We start from the raw sequence: 13,916 nt of genomic DNA, 5'->3' as shown, positions 1-13,916 counted from the left end.
TCATTACAGCCCTAATAAATATCATTTCACGCATTGTGACATTTTAACAAAAAAAAAAAAAAAAAAAAAAAGACTTTTTGGGCTAATATAAGACTGTAATGCCTGTTGAGATAAACAGGTTTATATCCAAAAAATACATTTATTCTTATATTAATATCAATATCTATATATCTCTTCTCACCCACCCGTCCCATGTCCCCATCTCCCCAGGGTAAGCTGTTCATCTTTCAAGCTCGGGTTCTCTACCAGAGTCCTGGTAGCTTGAGGGTCCTATGCAGTATCATAGCTGTTCCTAGGACTGCACTTTTCTGGACAGAGATGTCTGATGTTTCACCCGGTATCTGTTAGAGCCACTTCTCCAGTGTGGGGTACACGGTCCCCAGTGCTTCGATCACTATGGGTACTACTGTTGCTTTCAACTTCCAGGCCTTTTCCAGTTTTTCCTTGAGGCCTTGGTACTTCTCCAGTTTCTCATGCTCCTTTTTCCTGATGTTTCCATCACTGGGGATGGGTACATCGATTACTGCGGCTTTCCTCTGCTGCTTATCCATGATCACTATGTCCGATTGGTTGGCCACCACCATTTTATCTGGATCTGAAAATATTGAAAGTACATATGTATATATATATATATATATATATATATATATATATATATATATATATATATATATATATATATATATATATATATATATATATATATATATATACATACATATATGTAGTCATTGAAACAATAATAAAGCGCAGTACTTTTGGGAAACACTCAGAGGAAGCTGATTGGTTTAGACAGTGAACAGGTGGCAGTAATGCCGGGTGGTGATTGGTCAGGAATCAGAGGGCTCCACCAATCCCACGTAGGTCGCACACTGGTTTGGGAGAGAAAGACGGTAACATGGCTGCTGAAGCAGAGGGAAGCGAAGTAACTTCTGGAGGAATTTTTCAGGAGATTCTCACGTCCCCGTTAAACTTGACCCTGCTCAGTCTCTGCTTGTTCCTGCTGTACAAAATCTTCCGCGGTGACAAGACGCCAGAATTGGCAGAGGAGGACAAACCGCTGCCTAAATTAAAAAAGAGGGATTTCACCCTGTCAGAGTTAAAACCTTACGATGGTGTGCAGGACCCACGGATCCTCATGGCTGTCAATGGAAAAGTCTTCGACGTGACCAGAGGCAAGAGGTTCTACGGACCAGGTAATTTTTTTAAAAAACGCTTCCCACGTCCAGGTGTCCTGTCCTCGTGCTCTAAACACAACAGTAACATTTAGCATAAAGCAACCTTTAGTTTTTGTAAAGTCTGACAGAGTAGCAAACTGAGTTTACTCCCAATCCTTACAAATAATATAAGTTTATTAAATGCGTATTTCTTAAATGTTTTTTTTTTTTTTTTTTTTTTAACTTTTGCAAGTCGCCACTCCCCCTCCAGTTTGCCAGTCGAAGGTCTCCTTTCATAACAGAGGGGCTGCGGCAGCCTTGAATACAGAGATCGTCTATGAAGAAGTTGCGCTCTCCTTTTGAAAACCCTGACCTCTGCCGTGTTCAGCAAGAAAGTAAAAAAAAGAAAAAGAAAGTATCCATGAAAAAGAAAGTATCCATATATCTTTCTTACTCTATTTATATATCTAAAAAGTGTCTTAAGCAACAGAGATATACGTGTTATGCTTGTAATCCAGTTCCTGTAATAAAATTATTTACGCTTAAATCCAAAATAATGAGTTAGTAGCTTCTTTGACGAAACATCTAAAAATATGAGTTCATATCTTAAATAAAATCAATCTCCAGATTTGGACTTTGCATCTCAAAGTTCTTTACTTAAAATAAAAAAAAATTTACTAAAGTCAAACTTTTGAAATTCTACGGAGATTCTAATTGAAAAATATTGAATTACCTTCTCATAGCTACATGTAATGAATTGACTTCATCAACTGACTACGTACTGCATCCAGGAGTTAGATTATGACTGCAAACGTAATGAACAGTATGCCCATGTAGAGGAACAATGAGTGTAAGTCAGTAATGGTAACTTAAATGTGTTTTCAATCAACCAAGATAACTTAAAAAATGTTAAATGACATATCATTGATCAGGTCTTTTAGAAAGATTGTCACATCTCTGCATTCTTCTTCCAACACACACACATACACACACACACACACACACTGTTTGCATAGGTAATATATCAAACCCAAACAGTCCCACTTTTCTGGGACCCTTATGTTCAATTCAATTCAACTTTATTTATATAGCGTCAAATCACGGCAATGCCATCCCAAGATGCTTTACAGACAGAGAAGAAAACTTAATGAAAGCCAATTCATAATAGCCTATATAAGGAAACCAAAAGATTGAGTTGGACTTCCAACTCAATCCCCCATCCTGAGCGAGCACACTGGCGACAGTGGGAAGGAAAAAACTCCCTTTTAACAAGAAGGAAACCTCCAGCAGAACCTGGCTCAAGAACAGGCAGCCATCTGCTTCTGCTGTGTGGGGGGGATGTTGAGGTCCCAGTCTTAGTATTTGTCCCTAAAGGGGAGCTTGCCATGCTACAATCTAATTGCTCATAATAATAATTAGTTTCAGTGTGAATCCGCACTAAAAACAAATCACTATGAACCAACTGGATGAAATAAAATATAATGGGGACTTTTCGTTGCTTCGAGTCGTACACCAAGCAGAAAGAAAAAACTGCTGGATGACCACAAATCTCCTTTGGCTCTGTGTTGTGTTTTTCTTTGTGTAATTCAAGAAAACCGTTGCACCTCTATGATGTGACGCTATTGTGCAGCATCAGTTGCTATCGAGCTGATAAGCTGCCTGCTGGGTAAGGGTATGGTTGGAGGTGGAAATGCCACGGGTTTAACAAACCAATGTTTACAAAAAAAAAAGTAATAAAAGAAGAAGAAAAACATAGACTCAGAAGTAAATTTAATTTCTGGGAAGTCAGAATCCTTTCAACAAACAGCCACAGAGTTAGACCTCTTTGTTTTTATCTGATCTCAGATCATTACCTCTGTTGCTTGTAACCTTTGATCAGCATGATGATAACTAACAAGCAAGCCGAGAATGAACTCAGACAAATTTTAAAGCTCCGATTTCTGATTTCTCTGGCTGACTTTCATGCTCACGGACACCTTAGCGCACAACTTAGAACCAAATAGTTTGACTGGCTGCTGTCTGACAGCTTTATTTGCAAATATTTAACAGATCTTTTTATTTATTTTTTTATAAATATGTATCTGTCTGACCCCTCCTTTACTATTTTTGTAATTGTACATAACAAACCATATATCTAACATGTCTGAAAACCTGCTGCTGTATAAGATCTTTTGATAAATTAGTGAATATAAAATAAATAGCAAAAAGTCCTGAATCTGAACTTGGATGTCAGTAGAAACACAAATGTCTCAAGCTGAATCAGGACTGAGTTTTTCAAAGAGAAATCGATGCAGGATTGATAACCCTGATTACTAAATTCTTAATTTGAGGTGTTGGGATCAGACTCAGAGATTTAAAAAAAGAAAAGCCTTTGTGGACGGACAAGCCTGTGCCTGTTGTGAATCAGATCATCAGCCTCCTATCTCCGCCCTTCGTCCTTCTGCCTTTGGCCTGGAAATTGTTCTTGCCTTACTGGAGGAGAGAAGAGGCTTATCTGAAGTCAGGCTGGCACTCCTGATGTAAGCGGCATGATGGCTGAATGCCACGCATACACTGTATATAAAGAGATGGGCGGAGCCTCCGTGACGTCACCCATAGTTTCTGAAGTGCTGAATTGAAGCTCGGTGGGCGGTTCCTACCATTGCCATCTTGGTAGAGGTGTGCGCATTGTCTCGGCCGGAAAATACAAATATGGGCAAAGAGGTGGAGCTGGGACGGGGGATGTGAGCGTCATGGTGGATAATTGACATCGAGCAAACTCCGAGCTGCCTGTAGTTAAGAGCTAACCAAGCTAACCCGGAGATAACAGGAGCTAACCAGCTAACGGAGGTTAGCGGGCTAAAGCTAAGTCATGTTGTTAACCGGCTAAAAACCGCGGTTGTTCTACATTCTTCTGACTTGAAGCGGGAGATTGGGTTCCTGTCAGTCAAAAGGACACGCCCCTAAATATGCCATATTTTTAGATTAAATTACTTTTAAACGGGCGAGTTAGAAAGAAATTAACTCCCCCCACAGTTGTCATGAAGGTAAACCTGACCTATTAAACCTAAAATAGATTTTTGAACCAGGCTGTAAACATGTTTATTTCTACTGTGAAGTTGGTCTTTTAACATGGCAGTCTATGGGGATTAGCTCTGTTTTAGAGCCCCTAGCGGATGAAGGGGGAACTGCAGTTGTATGCACTTCCGCATAGGCTTCACTTTTAACCGCCGTAGGCTCCATCCATCTTTCATATACGGTCTATGATGCCACATCATAAAATAGAACTATATGAATCACGAATTCTGGTCCTCAAAGCGCATTTGCTATGTTTCACATTTTAATTCTGATCTATTTAATTCCTCTGTCACGTAAACCTTAATTCCACTCTAAGTTCATTCCGGTTGTTCTGCGCATGCTCGTTACCTTGTCCTGTCCCGATGACGCGTTGTTTTGCCTTCCATGTTTGGTGATCTAGCTTTGTTCTTCTTCTAAGTTGCTACAAAAAGTGACATAGTATGCTCGTGTTGAGCTGATACTTAAGTTATCATAAAAATAGTGGTGAAACTGGTATTTATTATGTAGTTTTTACAAGTTACGACTGAAAAGACGAGAAGCAGGGAGCCAACTTTGTGTATTTCCGGTATATGTCATACGTCACGTGCACCCTCTGTCCAATCAGAACCCTTCCCAACCCGCCGCTCTAAAGAGAAATTAAGTGAGGACGTTTTTCATGTAAACCTTCATTTGGAATTATTATTTTCATGTAAACTAGTAGGAGAATACGTTAATTCCGAGTTATTTAATTCCAAATTAAAAAACATCATGTAACTGTAGCATTGTCATCCAAACCTTTGATATTTCCCTGCTACAACACACCTGACTCAAATCAATGACTCATCAGTAGACTTGTGCAGAGCTTGTCAGAGATCAACTGAATTTGAATCAGTTGTGTTGCAGCAGGGAAACATCTAAAACATGCAGAATGGTGGGTCTTGAGGACCAGAGTTGGTGTCGCTGCTGTGAAGGACTAAGACCATGAACAGAGGTAGCGGTTGTACCACTTGCTAGTTTCGGTAGGGCTGGGCGATTAATCGGATTTTAATCTCAATTACGATCTGGGTTTTCAATGATCATAAAAATAAAAGGGTGTGATAGTTTTTCTTTCTTTGCAGTTTTTTCTCCTGCTTTCTTCAGTTGCTAATCGAGCGTCTCTGGCATTGCAGCGCTGTGCTGTAAACTCCTCCCACAGCCGGTTTCATTCATACACTGTTGCCAACTTGGCGACTTTCTCGCTAAATCTGGCGACTTTTTTTGTTAAAAGCCACTAGCGACAAATCTAGCAACTTTTACTGGAGATATTAGAGACTTTTCTGGTGTTTTGGCGACTGACTTGAAGGCACATATTGTTTTGCAGTTACTGTAACGGACGAGCAGCGGGAGCCTCTCCCATCCTAAAGCACTCCCAGGCGGCCAGTCAGTCGGCTCCGGCTGCAGGTCAATGTAGAATAACTTTAGGTTGTGGAAGTTCACCTAAACACAGTTTATACCATTGTCAGTGACAACTGGCTGCATTATTTTTGTATAAATAGTTTGGCGAGTTAAATCACTGTAATATCCCTCTGTTACGGGGCGTTACCATAGCAACGTGTTAATCAGCTGGTTCAGATTCAGCTGTCATTTACAGGTGAATGAAAGAAACGCGCTGCAGCCTGACAGCGGTTGTTTGGTATAAAGCGTACATCAACGCCAAAGTAAAATAGTTAAACAACTCGGAACCGTGCATTAGACGGTTATAATGCGCGACACGGAGTTGAGAACACCACGACGTGCAGCGTTGTTTAAAAATAATGGATAATTGTGTTTAATAATCGAGATCTCAATTTCAGTCAAAATAATCGTGATTATAATTTTTGTCATAATCGAGCAGCCCTAATTTTCAGTCGGTGACACTGAAGATGAGGTAACTGTTTTGCTACCTTCTCTGTTCACATATCAGGTGTGAAAGAATAAGAGGTAAGGAGAGGATATGAGGACGTTCAAACTCAGAAATGACAGAAGAAGAGGAGCAGGGTGCTCGACATGCTGGAGATGTTTGTGTTTGGCAGCAACAGATGAAGCTGAAGTTCACTGATGAATTTACAGACTAGGAGACTGTTTTGACACTTTCTTCACCAGAGTCATGACTAGAGATAAATTAGTGGGATGAAACTTGGCTTAAGAAAGCTTAAGGCTGTCTTCACCGCTCCTGGAAAACTGGAGTCTTACTTTTCATATCCATGTTACTTTAGCATGTGCCACATGCAGTGTTGGAGACCAAACACGCCCCTCTGCCATGGCAACAACGCTCCTTAACAGAGGCAGTGTACCCAAACACAGCGAGCTAATAGTTATTTTGAGGAACAGAAGGCACAGCAGCTGTACTACTATATATCTCAGTTGAAGAGATGTTTTTCTCATCAATCGTAGTTTGTATTATGAGGCTGTTTAGCAGGGCTGTCTAATGCACAAAGGCTAACACATACTGTTATAAAATACTATAAATTCACTGTACGTTTGTTGCGTCCCTTCTTGTCTTGCAGAGGGGCCGTATGGAGTGTTTGCAGGCAGGGATGCATCCAGAGGGCTGGCCACGTTCTGCCTGGGGAAAGAGGCCCTGAAAGATGAATATGATGACCTGTCAGACCTGAACAGCATGCAGCAGGAGAGCCTGGCTGAGTGGGAGGCTCAGTTCACCTGTGAGTGGACACGTGTGACGCATGATCACAATAATTCACAGCACCAGTTTTACACCTAATATGTATTATAAATAACCACTTAACAAGTAAAAATAACAACTTTGTTTCAGTTTAGCATAAAAGTACAAAGCTACAATGTTGCTGTTTTGCCTGACTTTCTCAGCTGTTGCATTTTCTCTGAACTCTTAATGAATTAAAATGTTTAGAGAGAAGTGACAAAGCTCTTTTTTCCTCAATCACAGTTAAGTACGACTACATCGGCAAGCTCCTGAAACCAGGAGAGGAGCCCACAGAGTACACTGACGACGAGGAGGGGAAAGACAAGAAGACGGACTAGACCATGACAAGTGACCAAAAGGGAAAGATGAGAGATGCCTTAATGTTTGTTACCTGGCACCTTTGGCCTCTTTTGGGCCATTCACAGAAAACGCCTCCATAGTCCTCACACATCTTAGTACTTTTGGACCAATCTTGGTATTACAATTTAGCTTTTATCTCCATTTATTCTTCCAGAAGGCATTAACAGTTAAATATAAAAACATTCAGATGTACAGCTGTGTAGTTTAGAGCTGTAATTATAAATCAAATATTGATCCTTGTAGTAATTTGAGTATTTTATCAAGCAAATGAGGAGCTGCAAGTTCTGGCTAGAGAGGACACGTATTAAATTGCAGCGTTCGTGCACAGATGTTACGCGGTTTCATTGACATGAAGAGCAAGATATTAAAAGTCTAAAAACAGAAGTAAGACTTCAACAAAATAAAATGTTATTTTTGTTTGTTGTTCTTGTACCTGTGTAACAAGCTTTTAAAGATTAAATTTGTTGAACCACAACAAATATGGCAAAGAACTGTAATGATGAACAGTGCTACACCTGCTTTTAAGTGCTTTGTCTTCATAAACCATATTTAATCATAAGTTGTGCCAATTGTTTTGCAAACCTTTATTACCACTTTGCAGAACATGATCTGTTATCTTTTATGTTGCTTAAAAAATGCAGCCCATTGTATTATCATAGTTGTCATTGGGTGCTTTGTGTTACGAGACATTTCTCAGTTTATAGGCTTTCTACTGGTCTTGACTGCAGTGTTCACAGCGACAATCCAGTTAAGTCAACAAAGGCTGATTATCACAGTTTTCTCCATGAAGAGATTTTAGCGTTCAAATTCAGGTGATCAGGAATTAAGGTAACATCTCTTATACATCATAGTAGACAATAAACCTTTATCTGGTCTCCAGGCTCCAAGATCTAAACATCTGCTGCTCTGGCTTCTCTTTCGTGTGTTTCTTCTGGAAAGAGAAAAAATGACATTTGCGACAAATTGTTTGGGTTTTTTTTTTGTTGTTAAACTCTTTTAAATATTAACCTGTGACTTCAAATAGTCCACATTTCAACTGAGATTCCCCCTGTTCTTTTGACCAGGGTTGTTCTGTGTTTTTATGATCATGGACTCGATCCAACATGAAACTAACAGCTAACAGTTCTGCTTGAGCGCATTTTCCCCACACTCAAAACAGCAACTTGATCACTGTATTTTTCTTTTTTTTTTTTTTTCTTTTTCCACGATAAGCCTTTTTTCTGCTCAAACTGTTAAATTTGTAAGCATGATGTTAGAAGAAGATGCTGTTTTTCCAGCTGTTGAAAAACTTGCACAAATAGTTTTTCTTTGGCACCGTCTGAGGTTGCATGTACATAACACTAATTCTGTCATACTGTCATCATGATCTGCAAATATTTGGATTTAATAAAGAAAGAATTGGAAATGTCTGTTTTAACATCGAACTTTGTATTATCAGAAAAGAATGTTGAATTGAAAAAACTTGTTTGAGGTAAATGTGCATGCTCAAGTATGAAAGATTATGCTTTAAGTGCCTTCAACATGTAACAAAGTTTATTGGGTTACATGGATGTATTTAACATTTCACATCTGTGAAATGGTTTTGATGTCAAAGGAGAAAGAAAACTAAACCATTCACTTGCATTCAGCTGTAAAACATGATCCAGTGATTGGTATAGATTTTTTTATTTTACTTTTTAAATTTTGACCAAAACATACTGTAGACTTGTGGTAAGTACAACTAAATGTCTTTGCATGCATAAGTTTTATTTTATTTTGTTTTATTTTGTGAGTTCATTCATTTGGGACTGCAGATGGAAAGGAGCATTTTGCATAAATTTTTCACTTTTTTGTTTTTAACATAATATATTAATATTCACTATCGTTTCCAAATAACCTATTTAAAAATTCTTGTAGGATTTCTTTTCCCAGTGTCTCGGAAAATAAGAGACGTATTTATATTCACACACAAAAGGTTTGTGTCAGAAGTGGGATTCGAACCCACGCCTCCATTCGGAGACCAGAAATCCCGTTCATACGGAAGGTTGAAGCCCTTGAGTCTGGCGCCTTAGACCACTCGGCCATCCTGACACGCTGCCATGAGTTATTCACCATACTAGGTTTTAAAGGAGAACACTCGTCTGTCTGGTGGTAGTGGTGAATTGTTGGTATATATGTGTGATAGGTGATTGGTAGTTTTGTTTACAGTATAATAATTTTGCAAGTTTTCTTTTAATATGACCTGAACACGTCCGTTCTTTTAACGTTCAACTTTTAGATTTTTGTCTGCGCATGCTCACTGATGAATGTGACAATGTTGCATTCAGGAGCCCTCAACAGAATGGAACTAACAAAAACTATTTTATTCTCACCTCAGCCTATATGCGTTAAATTGTGGTATAGCAAGTTTATTCCTACTAAGTTGTTTTATTTTGATGTAACATCACATTAATATACATGGTAAGTATTATGTTTCTTCAGGTAGAAGTGTATTCCTAATGCCGATGCTCCTTGTTGCTTTCCAAAGGAAGTGCTAATATTTACAACTTTACAATCAGCATTGGACGTTACGGCTTCCGGTTTGCCGACTTGCGGCAGCCATATTACACTTCAAGGGTATCTGAAGACACAAGGCCAGACATCATGTACCGGTTTGCGAAAGCTGCAGCCAATATCAGTGGTAAAAAAAAAGTTTTCTCATTCATACTTGTGATGTGCATTATTAGACCATGTTTTAGTATATTACGTGTTTACAGTAAGTATGAGAAGCTCTGCGTTCAACGTGTCTACTATTAGCCGGTTAGCATTAGCATCTCTCAAGGATTTTTTTCTGATGAAATATTATTTTCTTCCGTCATCTTTGTTGAATTGGCTATCATACCAAGCATTTTACATTTAAATAGACCCTTGAAATACCTAAGCAAATAAGTGAGAGGTTTTTTGTCAGCTGCACTGACTGACGATCAATTATGGAAATGATTAGATATGTTATTGTAAATATTTCTGCTCCTCTTGATTAGTCATCAATAGATTCATCATTAACATAATAGTTTGGTACATAAAACTATCTGAGTTAGGTCATGAAATGTGACTGGCAGACACAACGAGGGCAGATGAGCACAGTCTGGCTGGGACCTCCTAAAAATGTCGGAACAAGGCAAGTTTATTTGTATAGGACCTTTCATGTACAAGACAATTCAAAGTGTTTTAAATGAAACATTAAAAGCATAAAAGAAAATACAAATAAAATCACAAAAAGATAATAAATTATATTAAAAAAAATTAAATTAATTAAAAGTTACTGTGCAGATGTCATGCATAGGCGCATGAGAAAATAAATGTTTTTAACCTGGATTTAAAAGTTTCTACATTTGATAAAAATTTAATCTCCACTGGAAGATTATTCCACTCGTTTGCAGCATAACAGCTAAATGCTGCTTCTCCATATTTAGTCTGGACTCTGGTCTGGACTAGTTGGCCCGAGTCTTTGGATCGAAGAGCTCTGCTTGGTTTATATTCTCTGAACAAATCACAGATGTATTCTGGTCCTGAACCATTCTGGGTTTATGATTCAAATCAAGGTGTTTGCATTCAGAAATGGTTTGTGATGTTATACTAAATTGCAATAAAGTTACCTTGTAGTTTAGACAAAACTGGATGGGCACAATTTTTAATTCTGAAACAAATGTATGATATAATCTAAAAACATATTTTAATTTTTTTCCCCCCACATTTTGAAAAACCATGTGATGACAGATACTCCTGTATTTCTGACCAACTTTTTTCTGATTGTTATTTAATTTATTTCTAACCCTGACCGGTTCTCATGCTTGTTCCACGTTATGGCTTAATTTTATACCCTAAGTTTTTTTTTTAACCTAATTTGGTAAATTATCTCATTCTGTAACTACCAGTCAAAATTGTTAAACTGATGGGTATAACTTCATTAATATTTCTCTGTTTCATATAGACTAAAGTGTTATTGCCAGCTATATAATTTTAGACTCTCTTCTGTTATAAAGCAAAGAATAAGGTCTTCGAAGTCCAGACTTGGGATGTTGGTTTTTTTTTGTTTTTTAAAAAAATTTTTTAGATACAATACCGATTTGAACAGTCAAAAATAAAATACTAACACTTATTTTCTGTCAGGTGAGTAATCATTTCAGTGCTTCTTTTCTCTGACTAGTGATTTTAATTTATTTTTTGCCATTTAAAACAGAACAATATGAATGATGCTTTGTCTTTTAATAATCTTAAGTGATCTAAGATCTTAAGTGATCCTAAAATCACTTAATCATTAAAGCTCTAAATATCAGCTTTTAGTACTTTCAGTTCAGAGATGCCAGTCCTTTTAATGAGGACTATCTTGTGTTTTTTTGCAGGCCAGGCTGTGCAACAGGTGAGACATGGATCCACCACCCCTCAGGACTTTCACTCCAAGTACGGCATGGGTTTGCTCGTCAGTGGAGCTGTTTTCTGCACAGCTGTGTGGGGATACGTAAGTTGGGACACTTCATGTTCACATCTCATACTCTGATATAAATTTAACAAGAAATATATGCTACATATCCTCCCAGGGTTCTGTAATGATGTGGAACAGGACCACTTGGTACATCTGTCCTGTTTCATTTTAATTAGTTCACTTTTGGTGGAATCAGCTGTTTCTCGGGGCAGAGTGAGGGTTCAGCAGCCTGTATTTTCTCACTACACTGATTCAGCAGGTGTTTTTATCCTAATTTATTTACAAGTTAGTAGTATAAAATGGTTATTGGACTGAAAGAGTTTGTGACTGGGAGGAGTTTAAATATATGTTGGTAATGATCATAACTTGGCTCCATAGAGCTCTGTCCTGTCAGAGCAGAAAAAAAAATCTCTAATCCAAAATCATATTCAGTAAACATACTCAAGTATTCATTAATCTTGCATACAGTCTTTAATCCATGCACACACATTTATCTGTAATTTATCTTGTAAATTATTTGTTTTTATTCTTAAATAACTACCTACAGAAGTATGAGGTGAGGAGCTGAATTGAGTTGTTCGCACCGACAGGCGATGACTTGGACCAGTCAACGCTCAGCCCTGTCTCAGTGTCATATCATATCAGCTCAGCATATTTGGAACAGCTGCACTGGTGATCCAAAACTCTATTTGATAGTAACTATAACTTACAAAGGAGAAAAAAAATGTTCACTGATGTCATCGAACATGTTAGTGCATAATCGTAAAAGTGTGAGGAGGAAAAGGTTAGTGACAAACAAGAGTCTCAAAAAATTTTAACTTTGATGCTTTTATTTGTGCAAATGGAAATGCAGGTTATTTCTCTGTAACAACCACTGTGTCATATCATAAATTATTTACTCATAGCCACTGTTTTGTTAAAGTTACAATAAATCATCAGGTACTGAGTTCACAAAAACTTTTCAGTTGAACAGGAAAATGGCTCAAAAGAAACTGAGAAAAATTGTATTTGGTGCAAAAATGTACCTTTTGTACACTTTCCTCTTTGACTGTCAGGTGAATTATATGTTTGTGTTTGTTTATGCTATAACGCTGATAATGCATCAGATTATGACTTACACATGCTGCTTTTTGATTATTTCACACAACTACATGTTGTAACCACTGGAGGGCAAATGCTCACTAACTTTCATGTTGGAAATAACTGCAACATTTTCTAGTGTAAATGGTGAATTAATTCAGCTTAGAAATGTGCAGCCAGTCAGTGGTTTCAGATGTATTCTCAAAATTAAATAAATGTTAACTGTGTTTACATTTATTTTTCAGACTTTATTTTGAACAAAGTCTTGCGGGTTCTGCTGCAAAAAAATGTCCAAGTCAGAAAAGCAGAAGCCAAAAAACTAATTAAGACATGAGATTCACAATAAAAGGTTAATATGTAATATAAAATCTATGTTTTTCCCCCAAAGGCTTGAAACATAATTTCTTATAAATGGATAACATTTCTCTCATTCTATGTGCTCAAAGTATCTGGGTTCAGTTCTTTTATTTCTTAAGATTATACAGTCTGGATAGTTTGATTGGCTAGTTTTTGTATAATTTTGATTTTGGGTATCGCTGCTGTTTGATTAGTTTTGTTTGGTGGAAAGTTTTAAATGTATTACAATGGATACGTGTGGCATCACTTTAATATTTTACTTTGTCCCATTTGTGCAGGTGCTGACTCAGACTGGCATCACCTGGAACCTGTCTCCAGTTGGGAAGGTCATGCCCAAACCGTGGAGGGAGGAGTAAAGAGCAGACATGACTAACTTGCTTCCCACCCAGAAACCCTCTGGTTGTACAGATGAAAAAACAAAATATCTGCGTTTTCATACAGTGAATTCCTGTGTTTATTCCAATATGTTCTGTTGTTCAAATAAATGAACTGTAATTATATTGTCTGTTGTCTTTCCAACTTTAAAAGAGAAATGTATAAAAATTGTGAAAAAATCCATATTGCAGGCAGAGAATTTAGAATAATATCTAGATTTAATGATTATGCATATTAGAGGTATATGACATCATTTTCAAGCAAAAATAATTACGTTGGGGTAGGAAACATTACAAAAGTCTTTTTATTTATACATATGTATGTATATATATATATATATATATATATGTATATATGTGTATATATATATATATATATATATATATATATATATGTATATATATATATATATATATATATATATATATAT

The 13,916-nt window shown here is 37.3% G+C and overlaps 2 protein-coding genes across 2 annotated transcripts; both read left to right on the top strand.

Moving 5' to 3' along the window:
• Nucleotides 1-885: 885 nt before the first annotated feature.
• On the top strand, nucleotides 886-8,632 carry pgrmc1 (progesterone receptor membrane component 1). Its single transcript, XM_079247630.1, has 3 exons — nucleotides 886-1,196; nucleotides 6,719-6,874; nucleotides 7,117-8,632. The coding sequence occupies exons 1-3, from the start codon at nucleotides 899-901 to the stop codon at nucleotides 7,209-7,211; spliced, it is 549 nt and encodes a 182-aa protein (XP_079103756.1). The 5' UTR covers nucleotides 886-898; the 3' UTR covers nucleotides 7,212-8,632.
• A 1,158-nt stretch (nucleotides 8,633-9,790) lies between these two features.
• cox7b (cytochrome c oxidase subunit 7B) lies at nucleotides 9,791-13,609 on the top strand. Its single transcript, XM_079247945.1, has 3 exons — nucleotides 9,791-9,892; nucleotides 11,595-11,710; nucleotides 13,390-13,609. The coding sequence occupies exons 1-3, from the start codon at nucleotides 9,856-9,858 to the stop codon at nucleotides 13,465-13,467; spliced, it is 231 nt and encodes a 76-aa protein (XP_079104071.1). The 5' UTR covers nucleotides 9,791-9,855; the 3' UTR covers nucleotides 13,468-13,609.
• The last annotated feature ends 307 nt before the right edge of the window (nucleotides 13,610-13,916 follow it).

Source organism: Telmatherina bonti (genome assembly GCF_933228915.1).
Source record: "Telmatherina bonti genome assembly, chromosome: 10".
In the NCBI taxonomy this organism is placed as follows: Eukaryota; Metazoa; Chordata; class Actinopteri; order Atheriniformes; family Telmatherinidae; genus Telmatherina; species Telmatherina bonti.
The sequence above is the reverse complement of the archived record's forward strand: the minus strand, read 5'-3'. Positions and strand labels throughout refer to the sequence as shown.